Below are 26,798 nucleotides of genomic sequence, written 5' to 3'. Positions count from 1 at the left end.
CTGTGGTGACGACGTACCTATTCCATCTCATATTGGATGGATCATCTGTCAACCTATGCTGGAAACAGCTCTGATTGGATTAAGCAGCGCGGCCCTCTCTTCCCCCTCCCCACCTCATCGAACTTCCGCGGTATGATGTGGGCGGAAAATAAAAAATCAGATCAAACATCTTCAATGGCAATATGGGAAATGAACCAACGTTCAGAGCGCGATTTCTCAGACCTTTTTTTTAATTGCAGCGGGGAGGTTTGAATTGCTATCGCGCAGAAATGAGAAGTTGACATCCGATCTGCTCTATTTAATTATTCTTAAATCATGGCCTTGATGCTTATGAATAATTGCAGGGCACCCACCTGACCGGGTTTCAGAGATAACAAGGTGTAGAGCTGGATGAACACAGTAGGCCCAGCAGCATCAGAGGAGCAGGAAAGCTGACGTTTCGGGCCTAGACCCTTCAGAAAAATCCTGCTCGGCCAGCTGTGTTCATCTAGCTCTACACCTTGTTATCTCAGATTCTGCAGCATCTGCAGTTCCTACTATCTCTGACCGGGTTTCAGTTTGGCTGCATTGCTTTATTTCTTCCGCCCTGAAACATTGTGCAAATGCTTTGGTGTAGCTTGCACCCAGAGGCGCTTGCAGCGCACTGATCACGTGGCCGCAGCGCCGGCTCCTCCATTGAATTCCCGTCACTCCTAGCCTGAACCTGAGCTGGAGCCTGCTGATCGACCATGGTTTACTACTTCACCAGTAATGGTAAGTATATCGGCGGCATTTGCCGTAAACCCGTCCTCTTACTGAAATAGTCTTTGAAGTAGTTCTGAACTTTAAAGTTGTCCGTTATGGACGGTGAGGGGGAGGGTAGGTATTTGAGCATGGCCTAGTCTCCTCCCAGGATTAATAGCAATTGGCTCTTTTCATCTATTTCCTTTGGCATAACTCTCCTTTTCGTCCTGGAAACACTTCTTCCTTTTTAGCTTTTACTTTATGCCTAATATAGTGTGCATGGAAAGCAAAGTATTACAAATGTCGGTGACCTTCCCTCACAATTGGAACACACCATTATAGCACTAACAAAAACGGAAATTGCTGGAGAAACTCAGCAGGTCTGGCAGCATCTGTGCAGCGAAAATAGTTAATGTTTCAAGACCCTTCAGGAATGGAAATAGCTGGGTAAGAGTAGAATGAGCGCCCCTGGTGAGGTTGAGAGAGAATAAAGTACTTGGAGACGGTACCTGGAGAGTGATTCAGTCCCATTCTCCCGGTTTCTCAGTCACATCTGTTCTGACTTGGGGGGGTGGAAGAGAAGGGGTGTTGAAAATGTCCACCTAAATTCCACACCTGAAGATTCCCCACAACCATGGTTGACAGAGCCCTCAGCCCTATCTGATCCGATTCCCATACTTCTGCCATCACCCCTCCCTCTCCCCAGCATCTGCAGTTTTTTTGTTCACAGTATTTCATTACAATTTTAACTACTTCCCTTTCATTAGTGCTCATTGGAATGCCCCTAGAAAATGGCATATTTTATCAGGAAGTCACCACCGATAGTGAACTAAGTTTTTCCTATGTGTTTGTGTTATGTGCCTCTAATTTCCACCTTGCTTAACCTCTAAACAGCCACTTTGGACCAAGATTACTTGCAATAAAATTTAAAATAAGTACAACAGTGAGATCAATCATTTATTACATTTCATATTTTTTTGCTTGTTTATTTTACTTTTTAAACACCAGCACATTGATCAAGAAAACAATAAAATGCTGTGTATTACCTGTGCCTGTGAAAAGTTTAAAAAAAATGAATATTTATGTTTTGTGCAATCTGGCGTATAATTTGGTCAAATAGGAAGTTGAACGGGAATAAAGGGGTATAGAAACAGTGTAAGGATTTATCCCTTCGGTTATTGCTTTTGGGAAGTAATGCCAATGTACTCCAATTGAATGCCTTGTTTCAGTTTATGTAACTTGTAAACAATCCCGTTATCATACGTAAGATTGTGTAGTATTTTCAGAATTGGTCTGTATCCATTACTGAACTAATGTAGATGATCTGCTTGATTGTAATTAACAAAGGTACTTCAAGCACAAATGTGTTTGCTGGCAGGATAAAGCATCCATATAGGACAAATACTGGGGCAATTTGTCCCAGATTAGAGCCACAGCTGATGACCTTGGGGCCAGAAGTAAACTGGTAAAATTTGTTGCATTTTAAATTTTTGCAATTTTTTTGAACACAGGTTTTTTTGCTTTTGAGATTTCTGCAAGTGTTTTCTTTTCCACAACGCTATAGCTTAGGCTTGGAGAAATAAAGGGTTATTGCCTCGACCACCTGTCTTACAATCATCAGAAGATCCTACCTGTGTTATCGTGTTTAGTCCTGTTAGAATATTTTATAGGTTTCTTTGCAATTTCCAACCCCCAACCCCATTCTTCTAAACTCCAGTGAATACAGTCCTAACTGATCCAATCTCTCTTTATGTATCAGTCCTGATATCCCAGGAATCAGTCTAGTGAACATGTGTTGCATTCCCTCCATAACCAAAGCATCCTTCCTCATAAAGAGACCAAAACTGCAAGCACGATTCCAGGTGTGGTCTCACTGAGACCCTGTAGTCCTGCACAACTGCTGCAAGATATCCCTGCTTCTTACTTAAATCCTCTTGCTATGAAGGGCAACGTACCATTTGCTTTCTTTTTTCACCACCTGCATGGTAGCTTTCAGTGACTGGTGTACAAGGATACCCTGGCCTCATTCTACCCATTCCTCTCTTTCCCAATCTCTCACTACTCGGATAATCTGCCTTCCTGAGTTTTGCTACTAAAGTGAAAATCCTTGCATTTATCTTTGTAGTATTTCCATCTGTCATGCATTAGACCACTCACTGAGCTTATCCAAATCATGCTGTATCCCTCTCACAGTTCACAATCTCCAGTATTTCCTTGCTGAAACTAGTCATTTTCTGTCAGCTGGTCACTGTTGAACTATGTCACCATGCTTCTGTAATGTTTTGTTGAGTTGTACCTCCTTCACAAGGTGGTAACATTTTAGTGTTAGCCATCAGACAGCTGATGAGAGTTGTTTTTGGCAACAAATTTAGTCTGGTCAGTAATCATGGACAATCCTCTAGAACGATCAATTCAGAACATATTAGTTCTATTCTTGTGTTTATGTACTTTAATAATATCTCATTAACAAAGTTATCTCACTGGAAGAAAATCAAACAAACCTCTTACTTAAGACCACCATTTATATATGTATTTGTATGACATTTTTTCCTTTTTCATTCTTCAGTGGAGGGGCTTTACATGAGAGCTACTGTGAAGATAATTCCCTTGCCCTGAAGAGTCTAAGCAGAAAAAATGCTTTGCCATTTAGGACTAAGACGAGGAGTCCTGCAGTGAAAATGTTGTGAATATTTGGAATTCTGTAGTCATTCGTTGAGTATATTCAAATCATGAACGCAGGAGATAGTAGCACAAATAAACCATCTGACCCGTTTAGCCTGCTATGCCATTCAGTACAGCCATGGTGGATTTGGGGTTCTGCGCCACTTAACCACTCTGGATTAATAGTCTAGTGCTAATACTACTAGCCATTACCTGCCCTATTCTCATCTCAATCCTAAATAATTAATCCTTTATACAAAGAGTATTTCCCTGGCTTTTAGATCCCCCAATTAGGGGAAACAACGCATGCAATCCTGAATCTTCAGAATCTTGTATTTTTCAGTTAGGTTTCCCCTCATTTGTCTAAACTCCAGATATTGAATAATAATATCTCCTTATAGGACAATTTATTTATTCCAGGGACCAGTATAGTGAACTTCAGCTGCACTATCTCCAACACGAGTACACAACTTGCTTTATTATAGGACATCGAAACTGCAGTATTCCAGATAAGTTTTCATGAAGACCTTGTATGATTGTAGCAAGACTTTATTGTGTATCTCCTTCACCAAAGCAGTTAAGTTTGAGCCAGATATCAGAAACAAAGGAACTCGAGATTTGGACTAGTAAGCCAAGATGTAGCTGAGGTAGGTAATTGCCAATTATCTTAATGGAGCAGACTCCAGGAGCTAAATGACCACTTACTGCTTTTTTTTTTTAAAAAATATTTCAGTCCTCCTCTAGAGGTATTTCATAATGGTTATAATCTGAAGTAGCTGGCTGATGATTTTCAGCAGGAGCCATGAGGAATTAAGGTGCTGCTAGGAAGGCAGCTGACTGTTAGTGCATTGTGTTTGTCATCATTTGAAGGACAGCTTGGGTTTCACAAAGTATTCTAAATGAGAACTGATGCTAGAAATTAAGCATTTGAGTTTTCCACTACATGTTCAATAGTGAATAAAGAAACATGTTACGGTAGGAATGGTGGAGGCAGTGATGAAGGGGGTTGGTGGTGAAAGGTTACTATGATACCATCTGTATGTAAATTGCAAATGTGTTCCTGTGATTTGGGAGGAGGGGAGTGCCGAGGGGCAGCACAGTGGCAGTGGTTAGCACTGCTGCCTCACGGTACCAGGGACCTGGGTTCAGTCCCAGCCTCTGGCGACTGTCTGTGTGGAGTTTGCACATTCACTTCGTGTTCACTTTCGTGGGTTTCTTCGAGGTGTTCTGGTTCCCTCTCACAGTCCAATGATGTGTAGGTTAGGTGGATTGGCTATGTTAAATCGCCTATAGTGTCTAGGGTGGGAAATGCAGGGATAGGGTACGGGGTGGTTGGGATGCTATTTGAAGGGTCGGTGTGGACGCGATGGGCTGAATGGCCTGCTTCCACACTGTACAAACTTGTGAACAAAATGAAGGTCAGAGGTCATGCTTTGAGTTAAACAACTGCGATGTTCGTTCCCAAAGGCTATAAAGTGTGTAAGTGAAAAATGAGGTGCTGTTCCTCTTGCATTCATTGAACTTTGTTGGAATACTACAGCTTGCTCAGTGTGGAAATGTTAGAATGGGAGCAAGATGGTTTCTTAAAATGGCAGACTGGAAAGTTGGGGCCCTTCTTTAAGGGCAGAGCAGAGATGTTCCTCAAAGCATTCATTTATTCTGCTTGGCCTCACTAATGTAAAGGAAATCACACTGAGCAGCGAATACAGTAGACTAGATTGAAAGAAGTATGAGTTAAAAAAACCTGCTTCACTTGGGAGGTGTGCTTGGGGTTTTGTACAGTGAGGCAGGAGAACGTGAAATGGTAAGTGTTGCACTTTCCGATTGTAAGGAAAGGTGTTATGGGGTTGGGGTTAGTGGGAGGGAGGTATTGGCAGAGGGAGAGGTGGGGGTGGGGCGAGAGCCAGAGAGAGAAGGGAGTATTAGGAGCAGTAGACGTGTGCACCGAAGTGTTGCAGAGAAAATAGTCCTTGCAGAATGCTGACTGTGGAGGGGAAGATGTGTTTAGTGAAGGTATTCTGGTGGGGGTGGCACAAAAGTCAGGGGATGAACATTTGAATGCAGAGACTGGTGTGGTGGGAAATTACTTGCCTCCTGTTGTCTAGAATGCCATAGAAAATCATTGAGAAACTGCTCTTATTGAGTGGTATGCAGGGTTTGCCAGAGTCTGCACTTATTACCAAGACTTTCACATACTTGAATTGCGCCCTTCTTGGGCCTCAGTCTGTTTTGTTGGCCTTTCTTTCCCAATTACAAGCATTAACACTTCAACTGAGGTATTTTTAAATTTAGTAGGCTCAATAACCTGAAGGCACACCAGCCTTTGACATTACAGAAGTCACATTTTTAGAGATCCTTTTACTTGAAGCAGCTGTGCAGTACTGGATTTTTCTGCGATGGATGTGGATTGCCTTTTAAGAGATCACTGGATGTCCTTGGGCTCTGATGGGAATCTGCAGTTAGGGGACACTGAAGGAAGTTATGCTGGTTTCTTAGCACAGTTACACAAATGCGTGACAAAATAATTGTTTCTGTGCTGTTTCAATATTAAGAAGGTATAATATTGCATCTCTTATCTTGTAAGAGTATGCTGTGTTTAAGGACCCACTAGAACAAAACTAAAGTTCTCTTTCAAGGATTGTGTATGATGTGTTTGAGATTTGGAGATCAGTTACCTCTGGTGAAATGAATCTAATTGGTAGAAAGTGCAGCACAGCTAACACCTCTAAACTGTCACAGTTTTTACTTTTCAGTGCGAAAGCTTTGAACTCTGTAACTAACGTTCAGGCTTGTTACTGGTTATTTTCTTCCTATGTATGCTTACTGTCTAGTTGTGATTGAAGCAATTGATTAGTGATCTTTGAGGCCAAATGCAAAGTTTGGAATCGCATAGTAGAAGCCAGGTAGTGTTTTAATCAGCCAAATAGAATCAACGACATTTCTTCTAGGCACGATATAGCAAATGTGTTCTCGCCCTCTGTGTTTGCAGTATTCATCTCCTCAACTTATCATTTTCTGTAACTTTTGTTTTGCTCCTAATAGATTTTAAAAGCCTAAGTGATCTAGAAATAGTTAAGTTTCCACTGCCTCTAGTGTGTATGAATCACCTTAATGTGGCAGCTTCTTTAAACTTATGATCCTCTTAGAGACTGATACTTTCTTTTTAAAATATTAATCCCCACAACACCAATAGAAAGAGAAACATTGGACGAGATTTCACTTTTTAAAAACTTGTACTGTTTGTCAACCAAATCCAATATAATTCAAACATTCCAGTTTTGCTCCAGCCCCTTGATGCCACACTTGGTCAAATGCGGTCTTGATGTCAAGGGCTGTCATTCTAACCTTACCTCTCTAATTTTACACTTTTATCCGTGTTTGAACCAAGGCTGTAATGAAGTTAAGAGCTGCTTGGCCCTGGTGGAACCCAAACTAGGCATGTTAGTGCTGGGTAGGTGCTGCTTCATAGCAGTATTGATAACACCTTCCATCACATTACTGATTATTGAGAGTAGACTGATGCGGCAGTAATTGGCTTTGTTGGATTTATCCTGCTTTCTGCGTACAGGTTATACTTGGGCAATTTACCACATTGTTGGGTAGATGCCAGTATTGTAATTGTACTGGAAGAGCTTGGCTAGGCGAGTGACAAGTTCTGGAATGCCAGTCTTCAATACTACTTCCAGAATGTTATCAAGCCCATAGCTTTTGCATATCCAGTGCATCCAACCATTTCTTGATATCATGTGCCTTATCTTTTGCACTGATGCGTTAGTCACTTTCGTCACTGAGAGTGGGATATTTGTGGACCTGCCACCCCCACTGAGTTTTTTAATTTGACCTCCACCGTTCATAACTAGATGTGGCAGGGCTGCAGATCTCGGATGTGGTCTGTTGCTTGTGGTATCTGTCTGTCACTTGCAGCTTCTGCTGTTTGGCACATAATTAATCTAGTTTGATAGCTTCACCAGGGTGACAATTTTTAGGCATGCTTGGTGCTGCTCCTGGCATGCCCTTCTGTGCTCTCCAGTGAATGAGGGTTGATCCCCTGGCTTGATGGTAATGGTTGAGTGGGGGCTATGCTAACCATTAGGTTGCAGATTGTGCTGGAAAACAATTCTGCTGTTGATGGTTCAGAGCGTCTCGTGGATGCCCAGTGTTGAGTTCCTAGATCTGTTTGAAATCTGTCCCATTTAGTACGGTGATAGGCCCACACAACACGATGGAGGTTATTCTCAATGTGAAGGGGGATTTTGTCTCCACAAGAGCTATGCGGCGGTCACCCTTGCAGCAGGACAGAATGTACCCAGGAATGGCGATGGCATTGGCTGGGGCATTGACTGCAAGTATCTTTGAGTATGACTGTCAAGCTGTGTTTGACTAATCTGAGAGACAGCTCTTCCAATTTTTGCATCAACCCTCAGATGTTAGTACACAGGACTTTGCAGGAGCGACAGGACTGTTTCTGTTTTTTTTCTGGTGCCTGGGTCTATGCCAGGTGTCTGCCTAATTTCATATCTTTAAGATTTCATAGCAATTGATACCACTGAGTGGTTTGCTAGGTCATTTCGGAGGGCTTTTGAGAGTCAACCACATTGATCTGCGGAGTTGCATTTAGTCCACACCGGGTGAGGGTGGCACATTTTGCTTCCCTGAAGGATATTAGCTGCATGGATTTTTCAACAATCAGCAATTGTACCATGATCATCAGTAGATTCTTAATTCCAATTCTTTTTAATTGAAGTCAAATTTCACCAACTGCCATGGTAGAATTCAAACCCAGGTATCCAGAACATTACGGTTAACGTTTCGGGTCCTGTGACCCTTCCTCAGAATGATGATACCTATCTTCTAGCTACTATCAATTCTGAGGACCCAAAACACCTAACCCTGATTTTTCTTTACCGATGCTGCCAGACCTGCTGAGTTTTCCCAGCAACTTCTGTTTTTGTTCCTGATTTACAGCATCCGCAGTTCTTTCGGTTTTTATCCAGAACATCAGCTGAGTTTCTGTATTAGTAATCCAGCAATAGTATTACTAGGCTGTTGCCTCACCACTCTAGTTCTATAATGTCCTATGATATTCCAGTTCTTGCCTTTTGAACATCCTTGATTTTAATTGCTTTACTGTTGGTAGCAGAAAATAATTGCCACGACCCTTCATTCTAGAAATCCTTACCTAGACCTCTTCCTCTACTTTCCTTCCTCCTTTCAGTTGCTGTTTTAAAACCTACCTTTATCAAAACTTTTGTCACAATGTGCCCTAATATCTCTTCCTATGGCTCAATGTAAGACTTTGTTTGCTTTATGCTTCTGCTAAACATCTATTGTTAAAGTCACTATTTAAATTCAGGTTATAATTCTTAAAGGACATATTTACATGTTGAATAGCATAATTACAAATAAAACATTCTTAATTGTGAACTACTTCTAGCAGGCTGTGACTTATTGGTGACATTGTTGCATCTATCTCTCTGAGCCAGGTCCTGCGTAGAAGTCTCTAGAAATTCAAGCACAAGATCTCCATTACGTGTTCAGAATGTTCTGCATTGTTAGTGATGTTGCCTTTCAGAAAAGTTGCTAAACCATGCCTGCTCCCTTGGATAGATGGAAAAGATAGCATGTCACTATTTCAAAGAACATGGGAGTTTCTTTCCATGTCCTCAACCAGTGTCACTGAAAATTATCTAGTCTTCATTGCAGCCACTGGGGGGAGGTGTTCAGCTCTTTGGGACAGAATTAAAATAATTAAATTCCCTTTTAAATTTTTGTGTAGCCTCTTTTGCAGCTATTGCTGCTCTGTTAATCAAAGAAATGAGACCCCCAACTGATCACACAAATATTCATGGAGAAAAGGAAATCAGAACTCGATGAAATAATGTTCTATAAATACAAATATAACATATAATTAAAGTGGTGAGAGATCGTTAGAATGATAAACTCACAAGATTATTTGGTGAAATGTGAAGTTTTGGAATTTACAAATATAGCTTTTTATAAATTGCTTTCCTACTTTTCATTTTTCCTACAATAAAATGAGGAAATTAAAGTGCTTCTATTTTATTGCAGTGATTTCTTCTCCGTATACAATCTATATGGGAAAAGATAAATATGAAAGTAAGTGTTTTCTTTTTTTCCACTAATCTTATGTAGTTTTACAGATGCTGGCTTCAGTGATCTCTGAAGAAACTATATCAGTTTTGTATAATTTTAATAAACTAGATTTGGTATGAGATAGCAGAGCAGGAAAATTCCAGTCAAAATATAAAAACTATTTTTAATCACTGAAAAACTGATCAGGACTTGGAATATCTTGCCAATAAGGCAAATAGGTGCAATTAGTTTGATTATTCTTGTCAAATTAGATCAATATCTTGGAGAAGCATGCTGGTTATAACTGCTATGTCAGAAGGCTGTAGTCTTTCTTGACTGAGTTATTCTTGCATTTTGTGGCTGTTATACTCCAAAAGATAGCTGTATTTAAACAGAATTCAAGTCCACATGTTTATGTCAATGCTTTATTTCAATTAGCAACATTTCATAAAGCTGACTACCAGCTGATTTACTAACTCCCATATTTATATAACCAGTTCAAATTGAATTAGCTCTTAATTCATCCATCACTTATTGCCTCATTCCATTGGATGTTGGGCATTCCTTCAGATTGTACTGGAAGATAATGTCCTCAGCTAACCTGTCCATTTCAGCCCACAATCAACTTTATTAAAGTGCACAAATTGCCATATCTTCCTTTGGTATCATTAACCAACTGTTCCACTTATTGCTATGATAAGCGTTTTTGTGTCAATGATACTTTTGTAATTGACATGAAGAACTGACATTAGGATTCAATTGGCTGTACATGCTTGATGGAAAGAATTCCTTTTGACATGTGGCTCATTGCACTATTCTTGGCTTTGATGAAATAATGATCATCTGCGTTGTACTTGAAAACTGAGGACATTCTGCAGGGAGAGATTGTTCCTATTATAATTTCAGTTACTGTTTGCAATATCCTCTTTTCTGGTCTTTTACCTAGGATTAAAGAGGGATTTCTTTATTGCTTCATGACGAACGTAGAGGGTTATGAATGATTTACGATTTAGAGATTCATCTGAGTGTATCCAATAGGAAATTGCAATTCAATGTGTCTTTAAAGATAATCAAATAGTATTTGATGTTTTGAATGAAATTAGCTAGCTAATGAATTGGCACTGTGCAACTTGTATTTTTTTTAAATATAGATGAAGACCTAATAAAGTATGGATGGCCAGAAGATGTTTGGTATGTTGTTGTTAATATATATAGTTTTGTCTGCTGGTTCTATCCAAATTTCAAACATTCTTTTTAATTACAATGTTTTGCTAATGCTGCTAATCCTTTTTGTTGCAATTACTAATGAACAGATGGTGTTTGCAGTCTGAATCATATAATGCATTATTTGTTTCTGTCATCAATTGTATGTGTAGAATTGTTCTTTGTTTTAGGTTTCACGTCGATAAATTGTCTTCAGCTCATGTGTACCTCCGACTATACAAGGTACGATGCACAGGATCCCTTTCCCTTTGAATAAAGTGGCTTTATCAATTTTTAAAATTACCAACTATGTATTATGATACTGTAAATTTTCAGGCTGGATTTATAGTAATCTGACAATTTAATTTCTTGTCCCACAAACGAGTGGCCTGTTCACTAGTTATTTGCATGTGACAAATATTCAAATGATTAATTCCATATATGAAATAGGACTTCTGTTTCAGATGTTTTAAAAGCTAATCTTGGGTGGATGGTATAATGGGCTACTGAGACAGGCAGACCAGAATCTTGCTAAATTTTGCTCTGTACTGAAGAAGTTGATCTTAGCCACGTTTGGTGGGTCTTGGAGAGTGAGATTGGTTCTTGAGCTAGGGAACAGAAAAGTCTACAAGAATTTCTGCTCCTGATTGTTACCTAGTGATCTGTGGCTTTTGTGCAAAAGGAAAGTCAGGCTCTGTTGCAGAGGTTGTTGTACATTTTTGATATTGACATTCACTTCCTGCACACTCATGATTAGGTAGGCACTGAAAGGTAACGAATGTAGATGATACTTCATGAACTGATGCTTTAAGATGAGGTGGAATAGAGTTAGAGAACATAAAAAAATTGAATATGACTACTGCAGAAATAACAATTATTTGAAAGAGTTTTGTAAATAATTAAATGCATTGTGCTTTAATTTAGATAAACCCATATTTGTTGCTGGATCCATTTCTTCTAAAGGTTGAACCCATTGCAAGTTATCATTTCAGTGAAGCGATGGTTCATTAACAGTGAAACATCTCTTTTAAGCAAAACGTGAAACTGCTTAATCAGACATTGAGTTTTAATTAAAATGTCTTGAAGTATGTAAAGCAATGTATGTTAATGTATATTGTTTTTGTCCTAGGGGCAGGGAATTGATAGCATCCCCAAGGAAGTACTAATTGACTGTGCTCAGCTGGTAAAAGCCAATAGCATACAAGGTAACTATTTCATGGAGCAATTTTCATTAAACTTTTAGGAGAATAGTGTGGACTGCTGGAGATTTTTACAGATGAATGAAAGAACATAGAGCTAGAATGAAATCATCTATTAAAACAAGGCTTTAGAACAAGACAGCAAAGACATTAAATTTTATGCATGATTTTGTCAGAGCTTGGTTATTGTTTATATAGATAAGTTGGGGACTGTACTAGTAGAGTTGTCAAAATTGGTCATGCACCTGGAAGGCGACCATTTGAAAGAGCTGTCTGAGTTTCCTCCTTTCTCCCTGTGGCCCTTGAATTCCTTTCTCTTTCAGGAAGTGTATTGTTCCAATTCTCTTTGTAACTTACTTTTGAGTCTGCCATCACCACCCTTGCCAGCAATGCAGTCCAGTTTGCAAGAGCTTTAATTTGTCCATCCTATTCTTTTGACAAGAGACTTTTAAAATCTCTGTCTTTCCTGGTTCTCAATTCTCTTGCTAGTGTAAGCAATTTCTCATTATTTGCCCAATCATAGTTTTTAACACTTCTGTTCCCGTTTAATTATCTCTCAACTTTCTCAGTTCTGACAAGCTTATCAGCTCTTCAAGCTTTCCTCCATGTGTTGACCAATGCCTTGACTTCCTTGCTAAAGTATGGTGCCCCCAAAATTGGATGTAGTGTTCCAGCTAAGGATGATATGTGATTTATAAAGATTAACGTAGCTTACTTTTGTACACATGCAAGTATTTATAAAGCCTAGGATCCCTTAAGCTTTATTTAACAAACTTCTCATTTAGCCTTGCCACTTTCAATGACTTGTGTGTGTGAATTGCCTAGTTTCTTTAATTGTTCTTACTTCTGTTATTTAGTTTATGTTGACTCTCCTCATTCTTCCTTTCATAATGCAATAATTAATGTTTCTCCACATTGGATTTAATTTGTCAAGTTTGTCTACGTTTCACCATTCTGTTTTCCTGAATCTCTGACTGGTTACTGCATTTTCAAATTTTGCGTCCTCTGGAAACAGTGAAATTATGCCCTTTTTGTACCCACACCAATAAATTGCATTTTTTACACATTTTTAATGTAGTGTGATGAAAAATTTTCATCACATGTTGTTTTGAGTTTGGATTTAGAATAGTGGCATTTGGTTGGGGGGTTGGGGGGAGCGATGCTGGTTAATTTCCTGAACAGTTTTTAAAAAAAAATTATATACCTAGCTCAGACACTCTTTCCAGAACAGTGATCTAATCCAGTATGTGTCAAAGTGCAAAGGCCCGTGTAGTTTATTGGCAAATTGTCTTTACTGTGGTGGTTTACGACGAGAAGCGCAAACAATGAAGACCACTGGATTGTTTTTGGCTCGGAATAATTGAAGATTGATTTTCGGTTAGATAACCGAGAGACAAAAAACACATGCAGTTCAAAGAGACCTGACTGATCTGATAGAAGCAAAAATAGTTCTTCTCTGAGAAAGGAGTATACATCAGTTCAGGAGAAGGTCAATGTAATAATTTTAGTTTGTAAAACTTCCAAAGCAGGAGTGTTTGGTTAGAAATCTGAAGATAATTTACAGAGAGAGTAGACTTTGTAGCTACAGGAGCTGTGGGAAAAATCGGTTAAGTTGAAACTATAAATATTTGATTTGATATAGGGTTTTTTATGATTTGAGTCTCTGTAATGGATAGTATTGGGAAATGGGACAAGACTTTGTTTTGCTGTGTGGTTAAAATATTTGAAGATGTTTTTTATACTTGAATAGCATTTTGTCTTTGTTCCGTTGTTAAAGGAACTCTGGAGACTCTGTGGCTATGTTTTAATGCCTGACCACCATATTAACTAAATTTTTTTTCTAAAAATTTATACATACAAAGCTAGATTTCACTCTGTAATTCTGACTTAACCATCAGTGCAATAGCTGAGATCATAAGAGTGGAACTTTATTAAATGCCTTTTAGAAGTTGATATGCACATCAACTACATTATCTATCGACCCTGTCCTTTCTTCAGAGATAAGACCATATTAACTTGTAAGAATTGGTCTGATTAAATAGTTGAAAGGACATTTAAAATAGGCTAGACGCTTGTGCTGAGTGATTCTATGTGCATTTAGGATAAAAGCCAAAGCAGACTGAGGCAAATGTCCTGTTGTATTGTAATTTATTTCTAATTAAGGCTGTAAGCTTGCAAGAATGTTTTCTGCAGGAAAATTTATTAAAGATAATATTGTTTTGCTTTCAGTATATCTCAGCTGCTTATTTCCTCCCTTATTTGTTCATTTTGTTGTAAATCACTGCACTTATTCAGTCAGGCCAGTCACTATCTTGTTCAAAATATTAATAGCAATATATTGTTAGTAATAATAACATTACATGTACCTGTAATTTCATTGTTCCTGTTTACTAGGATGCAAAATGAACAACATAAATGTTGTGTACACTCCGTGGTCTAATCTGAAGAAGACTGGTGATATGGATGTGGGTCAAATAGGATTCCACCGACAAAAAGAGGTAACCATCACACTTCTTGTTTAATTACTGTGAAGTAGAAATAATGGCCTGATTGACTACTCAATTTTGTTGGCATACTAGAGAATTGTTAATTGGAAATATGGATTTTCCTTTATAATTCTTATGTCAACATAAATGAGATCTTAAAGTCTGAAACTAGGAATTTGGAACTGGCAAAAAAATTTATGCATTCAGTAGTTAAGGCTAAGGTGTACCTGAAACAATTTTGTATTATAAAGTGCATTTTGTCCCTGTGGGTGAGTTAAAGGTTCACCTACTACAGCTATATAGCCCAAGTATGGTAGCATAAAGTTGTTGCATGCAGCTGCTCTCAGAAGAGTCACTATTTTTAGCCATCATTTACACAATTTAAATTTGTACCAATTAGGTGAAGGTACTTACAGTGGAGAAAAAAATAAATGAAATTTTAAACCGGTTGGAGAAAACTAAAGATGAGCGATTCCCAGATCTGGCAGCAGAAAAGGAATCCAGGAACAGAGAGGAACAGAATGAAAGAAAAGCACAGATTCAAGAGATGAAGCGAAGAGAAAAAGAGGAGATGAAGAAGAGAAAAGAAACTGAGGAACTTCGGTTTGTATCAGCATAGTGGCAGAGAGCACAGGCTTTTTAATATTTATTTTACCCGATATACTTTTTTTTAGAAAGTGTTATGTCAATGCCTTTCCTGCCCAAAATCTTTAGAAGGAAAATAAGTTCTATTTACTTGGTTGTGGAACCCCTCGACTGTTACCCAGATGTATGGGACTGTACTCGATTCTGTCCACAATTACACAGATAAAAAGTGGAAACATACTCATCTGCAATGGCTTCTTCTCCTGCACCATGATTTTCACATCTGGTGTTCTCTGTTATTGGGCCCCTGCTACTTCCCATCTATCTGCTCCTTCCTGGTGACGTCATCTAAAAATGCAGCATTCAGTTTCACATGTAAACTGACAGTACCCAGATCTACTGCCATTTTTCTGTTGTCTCTAAATTATCGGATTGCTAATCTGACATCTAGTAGGGAATGAACAGAAGATTCCTCTTAATAAATATTGGGACTTTATTGTCTTTGGTTCCTTTAATCTCCTCCAGCCCTATCTTTGAAAACTGAGAGGCTGAGACACTGTGTTTGCAACCTGGGTGTGAGATGCAATACCAAGATGAACTTTTCATACTATATATTTAAGCGATTACTAAGATGCCTATTTCAACTACCTTAATGTGTCCTGAATTTGCCCCTAACTTGGATCATCTGCTGAAGTATCTTGTAGATTTGTTCATTCCATTGCTATCCTAGTGAGCCTTGTACTGACTGACATCAGTATACCTGTGGGCATCTAAAAACTGTGATCTTAGTTGCATCAATTTTGATTTATCTAATGCCCTGTTCCTTGACCACAGTTACAGAGATGCCCTAATTTTAGCTTCTTGAGCATCTTTTTTTTTCAAACTGATTCAATATTGTTAGCTATACTTTCATGGCTGTAAACTCTGGAACTCCCTCTAAATCTTCCTGCATTTGTATTCCTATTTCCATTTTAAAGATACAAAAACAAAGTTTCTGGTAAAGCTCAGCAGGTCTGGCAGCCACTGTAAAGGAAGAGAGTTAACGTTTCGGGTCTGGTGACCAACGTTAACTCTTTCTTCCTTCACAGATGCTGCCAGACCTGCTGAGCTTTTCCAGCAACTTTATTTTTGTTCCTGATTTACAGCATTCGCAGTTCTTTCTGTTTCCATCTTAAAGATGTTCCCTAAACCTCTTAGTATTTGCTTTAATATCTCCAAATCTTTTGTTTTATAAGAAATACCCCTCTGAACCACCTTGGAATGTTTTATAATGTTAAAGACTCAATATAAATGTAAGTTGTGATTCCAGAGGAGCAATCTATTTCATTCTAGTGCAGAAGAAGTTATTGTGTGAATTAACTGAATATTTTGATGGCCTACTTCAAATATACATGATTTTATAGGGACTTGTCAAGGTAGATGCTGAGAGATTGTTTCTGCTGGTCAGGTATTGTAAGACGCGGAGCACAGTTTCAGGATGAACGTTTGTTTTGGACTGAAATGAGGTGAAATTTCATCACTGTGCTGTGGATCTTTTGGAATTCTCCACCTAAGATAGTTGTGGGATTTTCATTGTGGAATACATTTAAGGCTGAGATAGATGGATTTTGGAGTCTTGGGAAGTGGGGAGGAAGTTTTACGATCATCTACAATTAAATTGAAGTGGAGAGCAGGCTCAACAGACTGTATGATCTACTCCTATTTCTTGTGCCTAGGCTAAAGAAGCAAAATGATGTTATTTGGTATCTCCTGGGAAAAGAATTTGGAACAGTATCCTTCCGGAGAGTATAATAAGTTGGTTGAAGTTTAAACTGATGTGGAGAGATAACAAGGTGGAAAAGAGAAAAACGTGAGGAAAGAAAAGCGATGATAGGAATAAAATATCAGGAAGAGGAGTTAAAAATAAGAACTGTATGATATATATGTGGAAAGTTGAAGAGGTAACAAAATTGGAAGCATATGACGTGCAGTTACAAAAGAGATCTGTATTTCTGGATAGCAGTATATGCAACATTTTTGAGAGTTGTTTAAAGGAAACTTGTGTGGGCTAATAATGGAAAGGATTCTAGGGTGTAATAGTGTTCTGTGGACTTCTTCTGAAACTAGAATCCAGATAAATAAAGTTGAGGAACAGGAAGGGAAACAATGCAAATGTCTGTATTGCAAGCCAGCTAAATGGTTGACATAACAGCAGTTTTGTAGACAGTTTTTTTAAAAACTAAGGTACTAAAATGGGTAGCTTGAACTACCTGGAGATGAGCTAGAGTGAAGGTAACTGTGTGTTCAGTGAGAAATGCATTCAAGGTCATTATATTTATAATGGATTTTTGATTCAGAAGAGTTTTACAAGGATGTTGCCAGGGCTGGAGGGTTGAGCTACAGGGACAGGCTGAATAGGCCAGGGCTATTTTCCCTGGAGGCTGAGGGGCAATCTTATAAAAGCTTATAAAATTGAGGGGCATGGATTAGCCAGGGCCTTTTCCCCAGGGTAGGGGAGTCCATAAATTAAATGGCATAGGTTTAAAAGGGACCTAAGGGGCTACTTTTAAACACAGAGGGTGTTGTATATATGGAATGAGCTGCCAGAAGAGGTGGTGAAGGCCGGACAGTTACAACCTTTAAAAGACATCTGGATGGGTACGTGAATGGGATGGATTTAGAGGGATATGGGCTAAATATTGGCAAATGGGACTAGATTAATTTAGGATAGCTGGTCGGCATGGGCGAGTTGGACCGAAGGGTCTGTTTCCATGTTGTACATCTCTGACTGTGTAATTATGGGACATGAGCTAGAACAAAACCTGAATTTAAGAAGAGTTTTTGAAATAACTGCATCAAAAAGCATCGAGAGAAGGAAAAACAACATTCTAATAATGATGGGAGGCGTTTGGCCCAAATTAGCACAACAGCAAGTTACCTTTGTTTAACAAAAACAGAAATTGTTGAAAAAGCTCAGCAGGTCTGGCAGCATCTGTGAAGAGAGATCAGATTTAACGTTTTGGGACAAGTGACCCCTGCTTAGAACTGTTCTGAAGAAGGGTCACTCGCCCCAAACATTAACTCTGATTTCTCTCCATGGATGCTGCCTAACCTGCTGAGCTTTTCCAGCAATTTCTGTTTTTGTTTCTGATTTACAGCATCTGCAGTTTTTGTTTTTTATCTTTGTTTAACCTGTTTGTATCACCTCCCTTAGGTGTTATTCTTCACTTATGAAGTCTGAAAATATGAGCAGCAATCAGGTAAGGATATTTAACTATAATTCACTACAGTGCCAATCACCCTGTCCCCAGTCATATTTCATTATTGCTCACTGTTAATTTGGTCAATGTGTTTTCATGCATTTTTTAAAAAACTTTTTTCTGTCCTTTTCTGAAGACTTTGACTAACACTGTGTTATATTACAGTAGACATAAGACATCTGGTGCTTCTTACCAATGGCTATGCTTCATTTAAATCTGGGTTGTAGTACTGTTGAATTAGTTGGCCATGATACACAATCTTGTCCTTGCCCACCACACATCTGCATGGATCCATGTACCATTCAGCAAACTTGCCAGAAAGCATACAGGACTCTCGGCTGACTTCCCACTGCTAATCCGTGGTTCACATTTCTGTAAATTACATAAACCTCTTTGGTTTCTTGACAAAACAAATGGTTGGCAGTTAGTATTTCTGGTGTTACAAATTAGGAGGATTTATTAAGTAATAAAGCATTATTTAACAAACAAGTGACAGTTAACAGTCACGTGCGACCTTTACTGTTGTCACATGTGACCTTTACTTTTGGGACAGCTCAAATGCAGATTGGTGCTAGGATTGCTGTGATTTCTTCTGCTCTTTCATTTTCCTTCCATGAACCTGTATGATTGCGCAGGACCCTTCAGAAAGACCTTTTCTGTCTGGATCAGATATTTTTCACTTATTGTGCCGTAAAGTCCCACCACTCGCAAGGAATATGGACCCGGAAATCCTTGTGAATGGTGAGATCACAAAATGCAAATACGTTTTATAATTAGTCAATTGGATAGGATTCCAATGATCCAGATTTTTGATTTCTACAAATGTTTCAGTCAATAAAAATAGTGATGAATACATTAATAACTCTTAAAAATTAAATCTCAACTGTGAAGTCAATAGAAAATGCTGCTAGTGAATGGCAAGCTAAATGAACATCCTCATTTTGAATGAATGATGCATTTGACATTTATTAATTTAGCACAATTCAGTTTTTAAAAAAAGAATGCTTATTTTCCTCACTCTCTGAAGAGAGTATAACCTGTCGGGTGACCTGGCCAACTTCTGCACCACAGTCTGATTCTCAGTTACTGCAGGAAAACAGAATTGTTCAGATCCAGAAAGCTGGTTGTTTATATGAAGTAATTTCTGATTAAAATAAGTAGTCACTCTTGGCAGAAAATGCTCATTCTAGAGGGAAAGTATTATAAGAAGGTGATTGGCACAACATGACAAATATTAGTTTAAACCTGAAGAATCAAATAAGTATTTTGTCATGTGATGGTTTTGTATATTTTAAAGTGACATTAGGCAAGCTTTGACTATATGGTACATCCTATCTGGGGTAAACGTTATTTAGTGTAATGCTTAAGATCAAAACAGTAACAGGTTTAAACTATTTTTAGAATGATTACACAGAGGTTTCACCCAGTTATAGTGTTGTGTTCTATGATAACTGTAGATAAGCAAGTCTTTTCCTGCCAAAAACCCAAACACTGTTTAAAGTATGGTACTTAAAAGTCATAGTACAAGCAAACAATATATTAAATCCTATGTATTTTACAGTGGTAACTGAGGCTGTTTGTAGCATTTTGATTGCACTCTGGAGGTCAACCAACTCAGCACTGAGCTGGGATAAAATCTGTGATAGTTAGTATATCAAGTGTTAGATTTCCTGAGCCATTAGGACTTTTTTATTTTAATGAGTTACATTGGAACAGACTATATCACCAATTTGCAGATTAAACAAGAAGGTCCAAGTAGCCCAAGTTGGGAAGTGTTACTACAGTTGTACAGTGCCATCAAGGGTAAGACTTGGGGAATTAATGGGAAACAAGGAAATGGCAGAATCATTAAACATGTGTTTGTGCAAGAAGAATCCCCAGAATATTTGAAAATGAAGAGGTAAAAGGGAAGGAGAAACTTGAAACAATCATGTTGCTAGGGAAGAGGCATTAAGAAACTGTTAAAACAAAAAGCCTACAAGTCTCAGGTCCTGCATGCTACTCCTATGGTCTAGATGCATTTCTTGTTATCTTCCAAAATTCCCTCCATTCTGAAAAGCACCCAAAAGATTAACGTTGCTAATGTAACACTTCTGCACAAAAAGCGGGAAACGGCAGACTAGTTGTACTCTGTCTTAGTGTAAACGCAAAACCCCATTATCAGTAAGGTAGTAACAGGATATTTAGAAAATCATATTGCAATCAGGCAGAGACAAATGGTTTTGTGAAAAGAAAATAATGTTTGAGTAATTTGTTTTTTGACAAAGTAACAGACAAGGATGAATTTCCATGAATGGAATGAATTTCCAAAAGACATTCATTAACGTGCCACATCAAAGGTAACTTCACAAAGAAAGAGCTTGTGGTGTAGGAAATAATAGCATGGGTAGAATATTGGTTACAGGTAGCAGAGGTGTCATTTTTTGGATTGGCAATCTAATTAGTAGAGGACCACAGAGATCAATGCTGGCCTCTTGATATGCAATCTAAATTAATTATTTGGATGAACGGACCACTTGTATATGGTAGCTAAATTTGCTGATAACACCAAGATAGTGAGGAAAGTAAGCTTTAGTAAGTGAGTGTTTCCAAAGGGATTTAGATAGGTTACGTTAGTGGGCAAAACGTTGGTAGGTGGAGAATAATTTGGGAAAATGTGAATTTGTCCATTTTGGTAGGTAGAATAGACAAAGTGTATAGTTCGAACGGAAAGAAACCAACTCTGCAGTAGAGATCTGAGTGTCTTACCACATTAGTTACAATGTTAATATGCAGATACAGCAAGTAATTAGGAAGGCTGATGAAATGTTGGTGTTTATTGTGAGGGGCATCAGGCATCAAAACAGTAAATGTTGATACAGCCATACAGTGCCCTGGACTTTATCTGGAGTACTGCGTGTAGTTTTATGGCCCTTACTCATGAAAAGAGAATTGCACTGGAAGCAGATGAGAGAGAGCTTTTTTAATCATTCCTGCGAGAAGGAAATTATCTTATGAGGAAAGGTTGGACAGGTTTGGCCTGTAGCCATTGGAGTTTAGAAGAATGAGATGTGATCTTATTGGAATATATAAGATCCAAAGGACCCTGACTGGATGAATTTTGAGAGGATATTTCCCTTTTGGGAGTCTAGAGCTAGCAGGGACAATTTAAAATGAAGAAATCTCCTATTTAAGACTCGGGTGAGGAGGTTTTATTTCTGAGGGTCGTTTGCCTATAAAATTCTCTTCCCTAGAGTGCACCACAGGTTAAGTCACTAATTCAAGACTGAGCTACGTAAATTTTTAATAGAAATGAGAGATGGAGAAATATGAGAAAATTACTTTTAAGACTACAATTAGCTCAAACATATTATTATCAAATGACAGAGCAGGCTCCAGAGGCAGAATGATACACCTGGCTTAAAGTAAATGTCTGGATGTGAAAATGTCTTTATAGCTACGGGAGTACTTAAGAAATGTAGCTGCCTTCAAATGTAAGAAGTGTGATAAACTTGTATACATCAAGGTCTCTCAAATAGCAATATGGTAATGATCAGATAATCTATTTTGATGGCATTAATTGAGGGATAAATAGCAACCAGGATAACAGATAGAACTGTTCTGTCATTGTAATGTGGGGTCTATTGTGTCAGTTTAAGGGAAGCATTCAGTTTAGAATCTCATCTGAAACATAACACTGAAGTGTCAGCCGCTATTTTACACTTCCCACTTTTAAGTGGGATTTGAAGCTGCGGCCTTCTGACTTAGAGGAGGAGGCTACCACTGAGTCATGACTGACGACCAAAGGTGAGATACAAATGCTCACCATTTTTACAATACAGTGAACCAGTTGCAGGGTCTAATGTCGATGTGGTACTGCATTTATCAATTCCAGACTTTTGGATTTGTTTAAGTCTAACCCCTTGTGTTGCAGTTTAAAAGTGCCAAATCTCAGTTTGTAATAGTTTTAGTACAGTCTGCAATCAAAATGCATTCTCTAATCTTTTTCTTGATGCTAATTTTCTTTTGTTTCCCTCTTCCATTTGTAACATTTTGAATGTGGAAAAGCCATTAAAGTAGAAAATTCTGGCTTTTTTTTTGTTCTTTGTACAAAGTAATCATTTGTCTAATTCATTTTTTCCTTTCTTTAGGATTGTGGCTATGACTCTGATGATTTCATGTAAAGGCCACTGGATGCTAAGATAAAGACTGTTTGAAACCAAGGTGTAGGCCTACCAAATAATGTTTCTCCTCTGATTATATCTTTTCTTCTGTGGACCAGTGCCATTGAGTTACAAGATCTCTATCTTGCCCTAAGAACAACTAAGTGGAAAATGATATTTTTTCCTCTAAATTTTTCTCCACCTGATTTGAAATTCACATGTGAAAATGCAGTTTTGACTTGTGCTTCGCATGGGCACGTGTTTGAGGATAATAGCTTATTGCTAGAAGTATTGTTGCTGGAATACTTTTGAACTCCTAAAACATGAAGGGAGTCTATTAAAATAAAGTCTCATTCAAAAATGTGTAGATCATTTTGGGTATTGTTGAAAAGACTTCATGGTTTGATTTATGCTGCAGTTGGCATAAAGTTCAAGCAGTGTGAGTTTACCTACATGAGGCCTTTCATCTCTTACTTTACTGAAATGAGTCAGATAAGCAATAAATCTGGGTTTTGCTGTTGTGTGTTGAAATAGTTTGTCATTTGTATAAAACTGTATAAGAATGCACGCTGGTGTGTATAATTAAAACAAAACAAAATGAAATAAAAATGTTGGAAAACTAAAGTATGAATGAGTCCTGTGACTGAAACGTTAGCTTCTATAAAGCAAAGTAGAACTAATTGACTGATATCTTTTTACTACTTTGCCCAAATGATTTTGTTCAAAAATTATAATTTGTCTAATTCATTGTTTAATTTGATTGTGGTTATAACACTGATTTCATCTGAAGTCTTTGGATTCTATTGCTGAATGTGTTTTGTTAAGCCAGGATTTCTGGCTATCTAATACATTTAGATGTGTTTGGTTGTTTCTTACCCCTCCAAACTAAATATGCAACTAAGTTTTTCATCATAATATCTGCAGCATTATTATACGAGACACTCTGATCTTCATTCTGGTGTAGCCACATGTTACAACATTTTGTAAATTTTAATTTGTTGAACTTTACAACTGAACACAGGATGAAAAGAATAAACATAGAAACAAACATATTTTGTATTTTTTTCTGATTTTTCAGTTGTGTATTTTTGACTTTATTCCACTGTTTGCATCCTCAAATGTTGATGTAACAGACTCCCATTTTTCATGAATTAGTTTGTGATTGCGTAAATAATGGGGTGCTCCTACTTCTACTGGGAATAAAGATGTCCTGGATTTTGAGTACCAAAAGAATATTTGAATTTACCTTCAATGTTTGAACTTCTAATCAACTTTTTTATCTCCACCATAACACAAACAATTCTAATCAATTTCACAAATATCATCCTCTGATTGTGACTTTGATGCATTACCCTTCTTCAGTCTTATCTCTTGGTAGTGTTTGATATCATGGAATAGATGCCTGTCTATTTTGATTTAGAGTCAAATGCTTTGGTTAGAAAAATGAATACAGTATAGAATGCCCAGTGTCATTCTTATGCTTTGACAGACAAATTCAGCAGCAAGTAACATGTCAGAGGTTCCTCTGGAAGGTTTAAGTAGACATTGTATCTCATAGTTAATTTCCTCAGCCACAGGAAGGAGGCAAACCAGGACATTTATTTCAACATGTTTCCTACCAAGGAGAAGAAGAAATTAAGACTTCATTTTCACAGCATGGTTTATCTCCCTACTTGAAGATAGTTCCAATGATCAAATTCCTGCAATCAGAAGAGATGGAGGGATTTTTTTTTTATTTCTTCCTGAATCCGTAGGATGAGTGCATGGAGTCTTGATGTGAGAATAGGCCATCAGCTTTGAAGACCTCAGTTGGAATAACATTAGGGCTGTGACTTTGTTATAACACAATGTCCTGTCGTAAAAACACAAAGACGTATTAGCTGTCACAACTCAGGACTAAGATGAAGCAAAAAAGTTTTGATGGATCTGCTGATTATTTCCATCAGCTGGTTTTATTTCAGACTGCTGGTATTAAGTTTATTATTCTTAATTTTTTTTTAGTTCTTTACTGGCAGAATCACTCATTAAATCCAGTATTCATTGCCTACCTCAATTGCTAATTCAGGGAGCAGTTAAGAATCTCTGGTGGGTCTTGGGAGAGGAGCTATCATTCCCTAAAGAAAACCATGTGGGTTTTTGTAATAATCCATGGTATTTTTATTTTAAATTGACCTTACCAACTCATTAATTGAATTTAAATATCACTGGTGGAATTTGAACAGAAACCCCAGGATATTAGCCAACCCTCTGAATCACTAATGCAGTAACATTGCCACTATCTAATCACTAACCAGTTATTAATTAGTGCTACCCGGTTTTTTTTATTGAGGGTTAATGCCCCAATGTTCCATGCTAAAGTAACATGTCCATATATTTATTTCAAATAAAGTGTTATTTATTTTATCATCTTCCATCTCACATTTATCTGTAATAAGAACTAATCGTAAGCAAATGGAATAGGCAATCATAGCTAACTTGCATCAATTGGATTGGAAACTTGCTATGTTGGGGACCATCATTAGGAACAATATTATAGCACAGAATGCAAACATAATATGCTACACCTCCATTATCACACCAATATTGAAATAAAAATAAATGTGTTAAATCATGAAATTTCCTAATCACTATTCTAAAAATCCAAACAGTTGCAACAAGTCTGGATGCATAATCTGTGGTTTTAAGACTTGAATTCTAATCACTTTTGTAAGCAATTACAATATACTCTCACATCAAACATTAGTTTTGTTGTTTTCATTGACTACTCAATACAGTAATAACCCATTCAATTATTTCACAGAATCATATCAAAGTAATCAAATTAGAGTTTGTACTATATCCAATATCAAACACAAATAAAAACAGCTCAGAAAGGGAATTGATCAGTTCTTGATTGTAGGTAGAGAGAAATATGTTAAAATGAAGTTTATTCCATTTTATATGGAAGGTTATATTTTCAACAGTTATGTACTCTTCTCACCTTTCAGTACTTGCCTGAGGTGAACTATGTTTTGAATATTTGGAATGCCTTTTATCTTGGATTAAGCCCACCACACAAACATCTTTAAAAGTAGATGTTGCTACTATAAAACAATAAACATTTCTTAATTTTTAACTGGTACCGTAAACAAAGTGTGTTATAAGCTGCAGTTGTAAACTTTGGATAACCCATATCTTGATGAGCTAATGAGTTGATTCAATAGATACTGAATCTCCTAGCAAAGTGCAAGAATGGTGCTGAAATAGGGGCAGCAATTTCCATCAGGATTTGCACAAGGCTAGATGGCTCCTCATTTATGCCAGTTCAAATATTTATGCTAGGAAAAAAGATTGGGGTTTGTGTTCCATTTCAATAACCTTCATTGGTTAACAGCATTAGCACTAGGAAATCACCATTTGTCCCCTGGATTACCTGGAGCCAGCAATATGCCAATGGTAAATTCTGATGAGTGTCCAGAAAACTACATTGAATGGCATTCTCTAAAAGAAGCAACACCAATAACTGCAGTAGAATTGAGTAGGTGTAAAAACCAATCATTGCCAGCGAACTTGAAACATTGGATCTGTTTCACTTTCCACAGATGCCGCCAGATCTGCTAGATTTCTCTAGCTTTCTCGGTTTTTATTTCAGGTTTCCAGCATCTGTGATATTTTGTCTTTATTTAAGGATACAGAAGTTCTTAGCTCCACAGTAACATGACCTGGACAGACCTCATTGACAATACCATTACAGAACAGCAGACAGGGTGAGCTAGCTGTGGGAGGAACATGGAATCAGCTCCATCCCCGAACAGGTTTTTTGAGACATCAGTCTTGAACTATCTTTGGTTCAGAAGTTTCAAACAGAAAGTTTGCCCATTAAATAATCACAACAGACTGAATTTTCTTTTTTTTGGTAGTGTGTTTATTTGAGTGAGATTCATGGCAGCCAATCTACCATGGTCCATGTTGACTTTTCTGACACAGCCTTTGGCTCTTGAGTAACTGGCCCTTCCGACACAGTCTCCCAGCATCATGGGGCAGGAGATGCAGATGTGCTGGGACTTTGTGATATTCATGCCACTTGTGTCATATTTGACTCTCAGTTATGCACTACTTCGGAGGAGGCAAGCCAGGAAGTGTCCCTTATTATAATGTGTTCCAGCATTATCCCCAAAGAAATAGCCTAGAAAGAGGAGGGAGCTCCCTGCTTTGCAGATAGGGACATTGAGGTGCTGGTGGACAGGGGATGGAGAGGAGGGCCATTGCTTTTTCTTGCTGAGCTGCAGCGGAGGGCACACCACCAAACTCAGCCAGCCTGGACCAAAATAGTGGCTTGAGTCAGTGCAATATCCCAGGTTAAAAGAAATGCCCAGCAATGCAGGAAAAATGTGATCTTTCGCACTCTGCAAGGGTAAATATCATGATGTTCTCTCTGCTTCCTCATACTCACAGGGCCACCACTCAATCTAACTCCGTCACTGCTCA

General features: G+C 38.0%; 2 protein-coding genes across 3 annotated transcripts in view; one reads left to right on the top strand and one right to left on the bottom strand.

Moving 5' to 3' along the window:
• The window catches only part of esco2 (establishment of sister chromatid cohesion N-acetyltransferase 2), a 46,909-nt gene extending 45,640 nt beyond the window's left edge, over nucleotides 1-1,269 (bottom strand). The window contains exon 1 of the mRNA XM_048596763.1: nucleotides 1,233-1,269. The gene's annotated coding sequence lies outside the window, so the exon portion shown is untranslated. The remainder of the gene's footprint in view (nucleotides 1-1,232) is intronic.
• On the top strand, nucleotides 450-23,383 carry ccdc25 (coiled-coil domain containing 25). 2 transcript variants are annotated; one of them, XM_020529574.2, is made up of 9 exons: nucleotides 450-753; nucleotides 9,454-9,501; nucleotides 10,629-10,668; nucleotides 10,872-10,923; nucleotides 11,810-11,885; nucleotides 14,274-14,377; nucleotides 14,766-14,968; nucleotides 18,144-18,189; nucleotides 22,320-23,383. In XM_020529574.2, exons 1-9 carry the CDS (start codon nucleotides 729-731, stop codon nucleotides 22,350-22,352), a joined length of 627 nt encoding a protein of 208 aa, XP_020385163.1. In that variant the 5' UTR covers nucleotides 450-728; the 3' UTR covers nucleotides 22,353-23,383. The 2 variants fall into 2 exon arrangements, with proteins under 2 accessions (XP_020385163.1, XP_048452725.1); XM_048596768.1 differs by lacking the exon at nucleotides 10,872-10,923.
• The last annotated feature ends 3,415 nt before the right edge of the window (nucleotides 23,384-26,798 follow it).

The sequence above is a fragment of the Rhincodon typus genome, chromosome 5, assembly GCF_021869965.1.
Source record: "Rhincodon typus isolate 14 chromosome 5, sRhiTyp1.1, whole genome shotgun sequence".
Lineage (NCBI taxonomy): Eukaryota > Metazoa > Chordata > Chondrichthyes > Orectolobiformes > Rhincodontidae > Rhincodon > Rhincodon typus.
The sequence above is the reverse complement of the archived record's forward strand: the minus strand, read 5'-3'. Positions and strand labels throughout refer to the sequence as shown.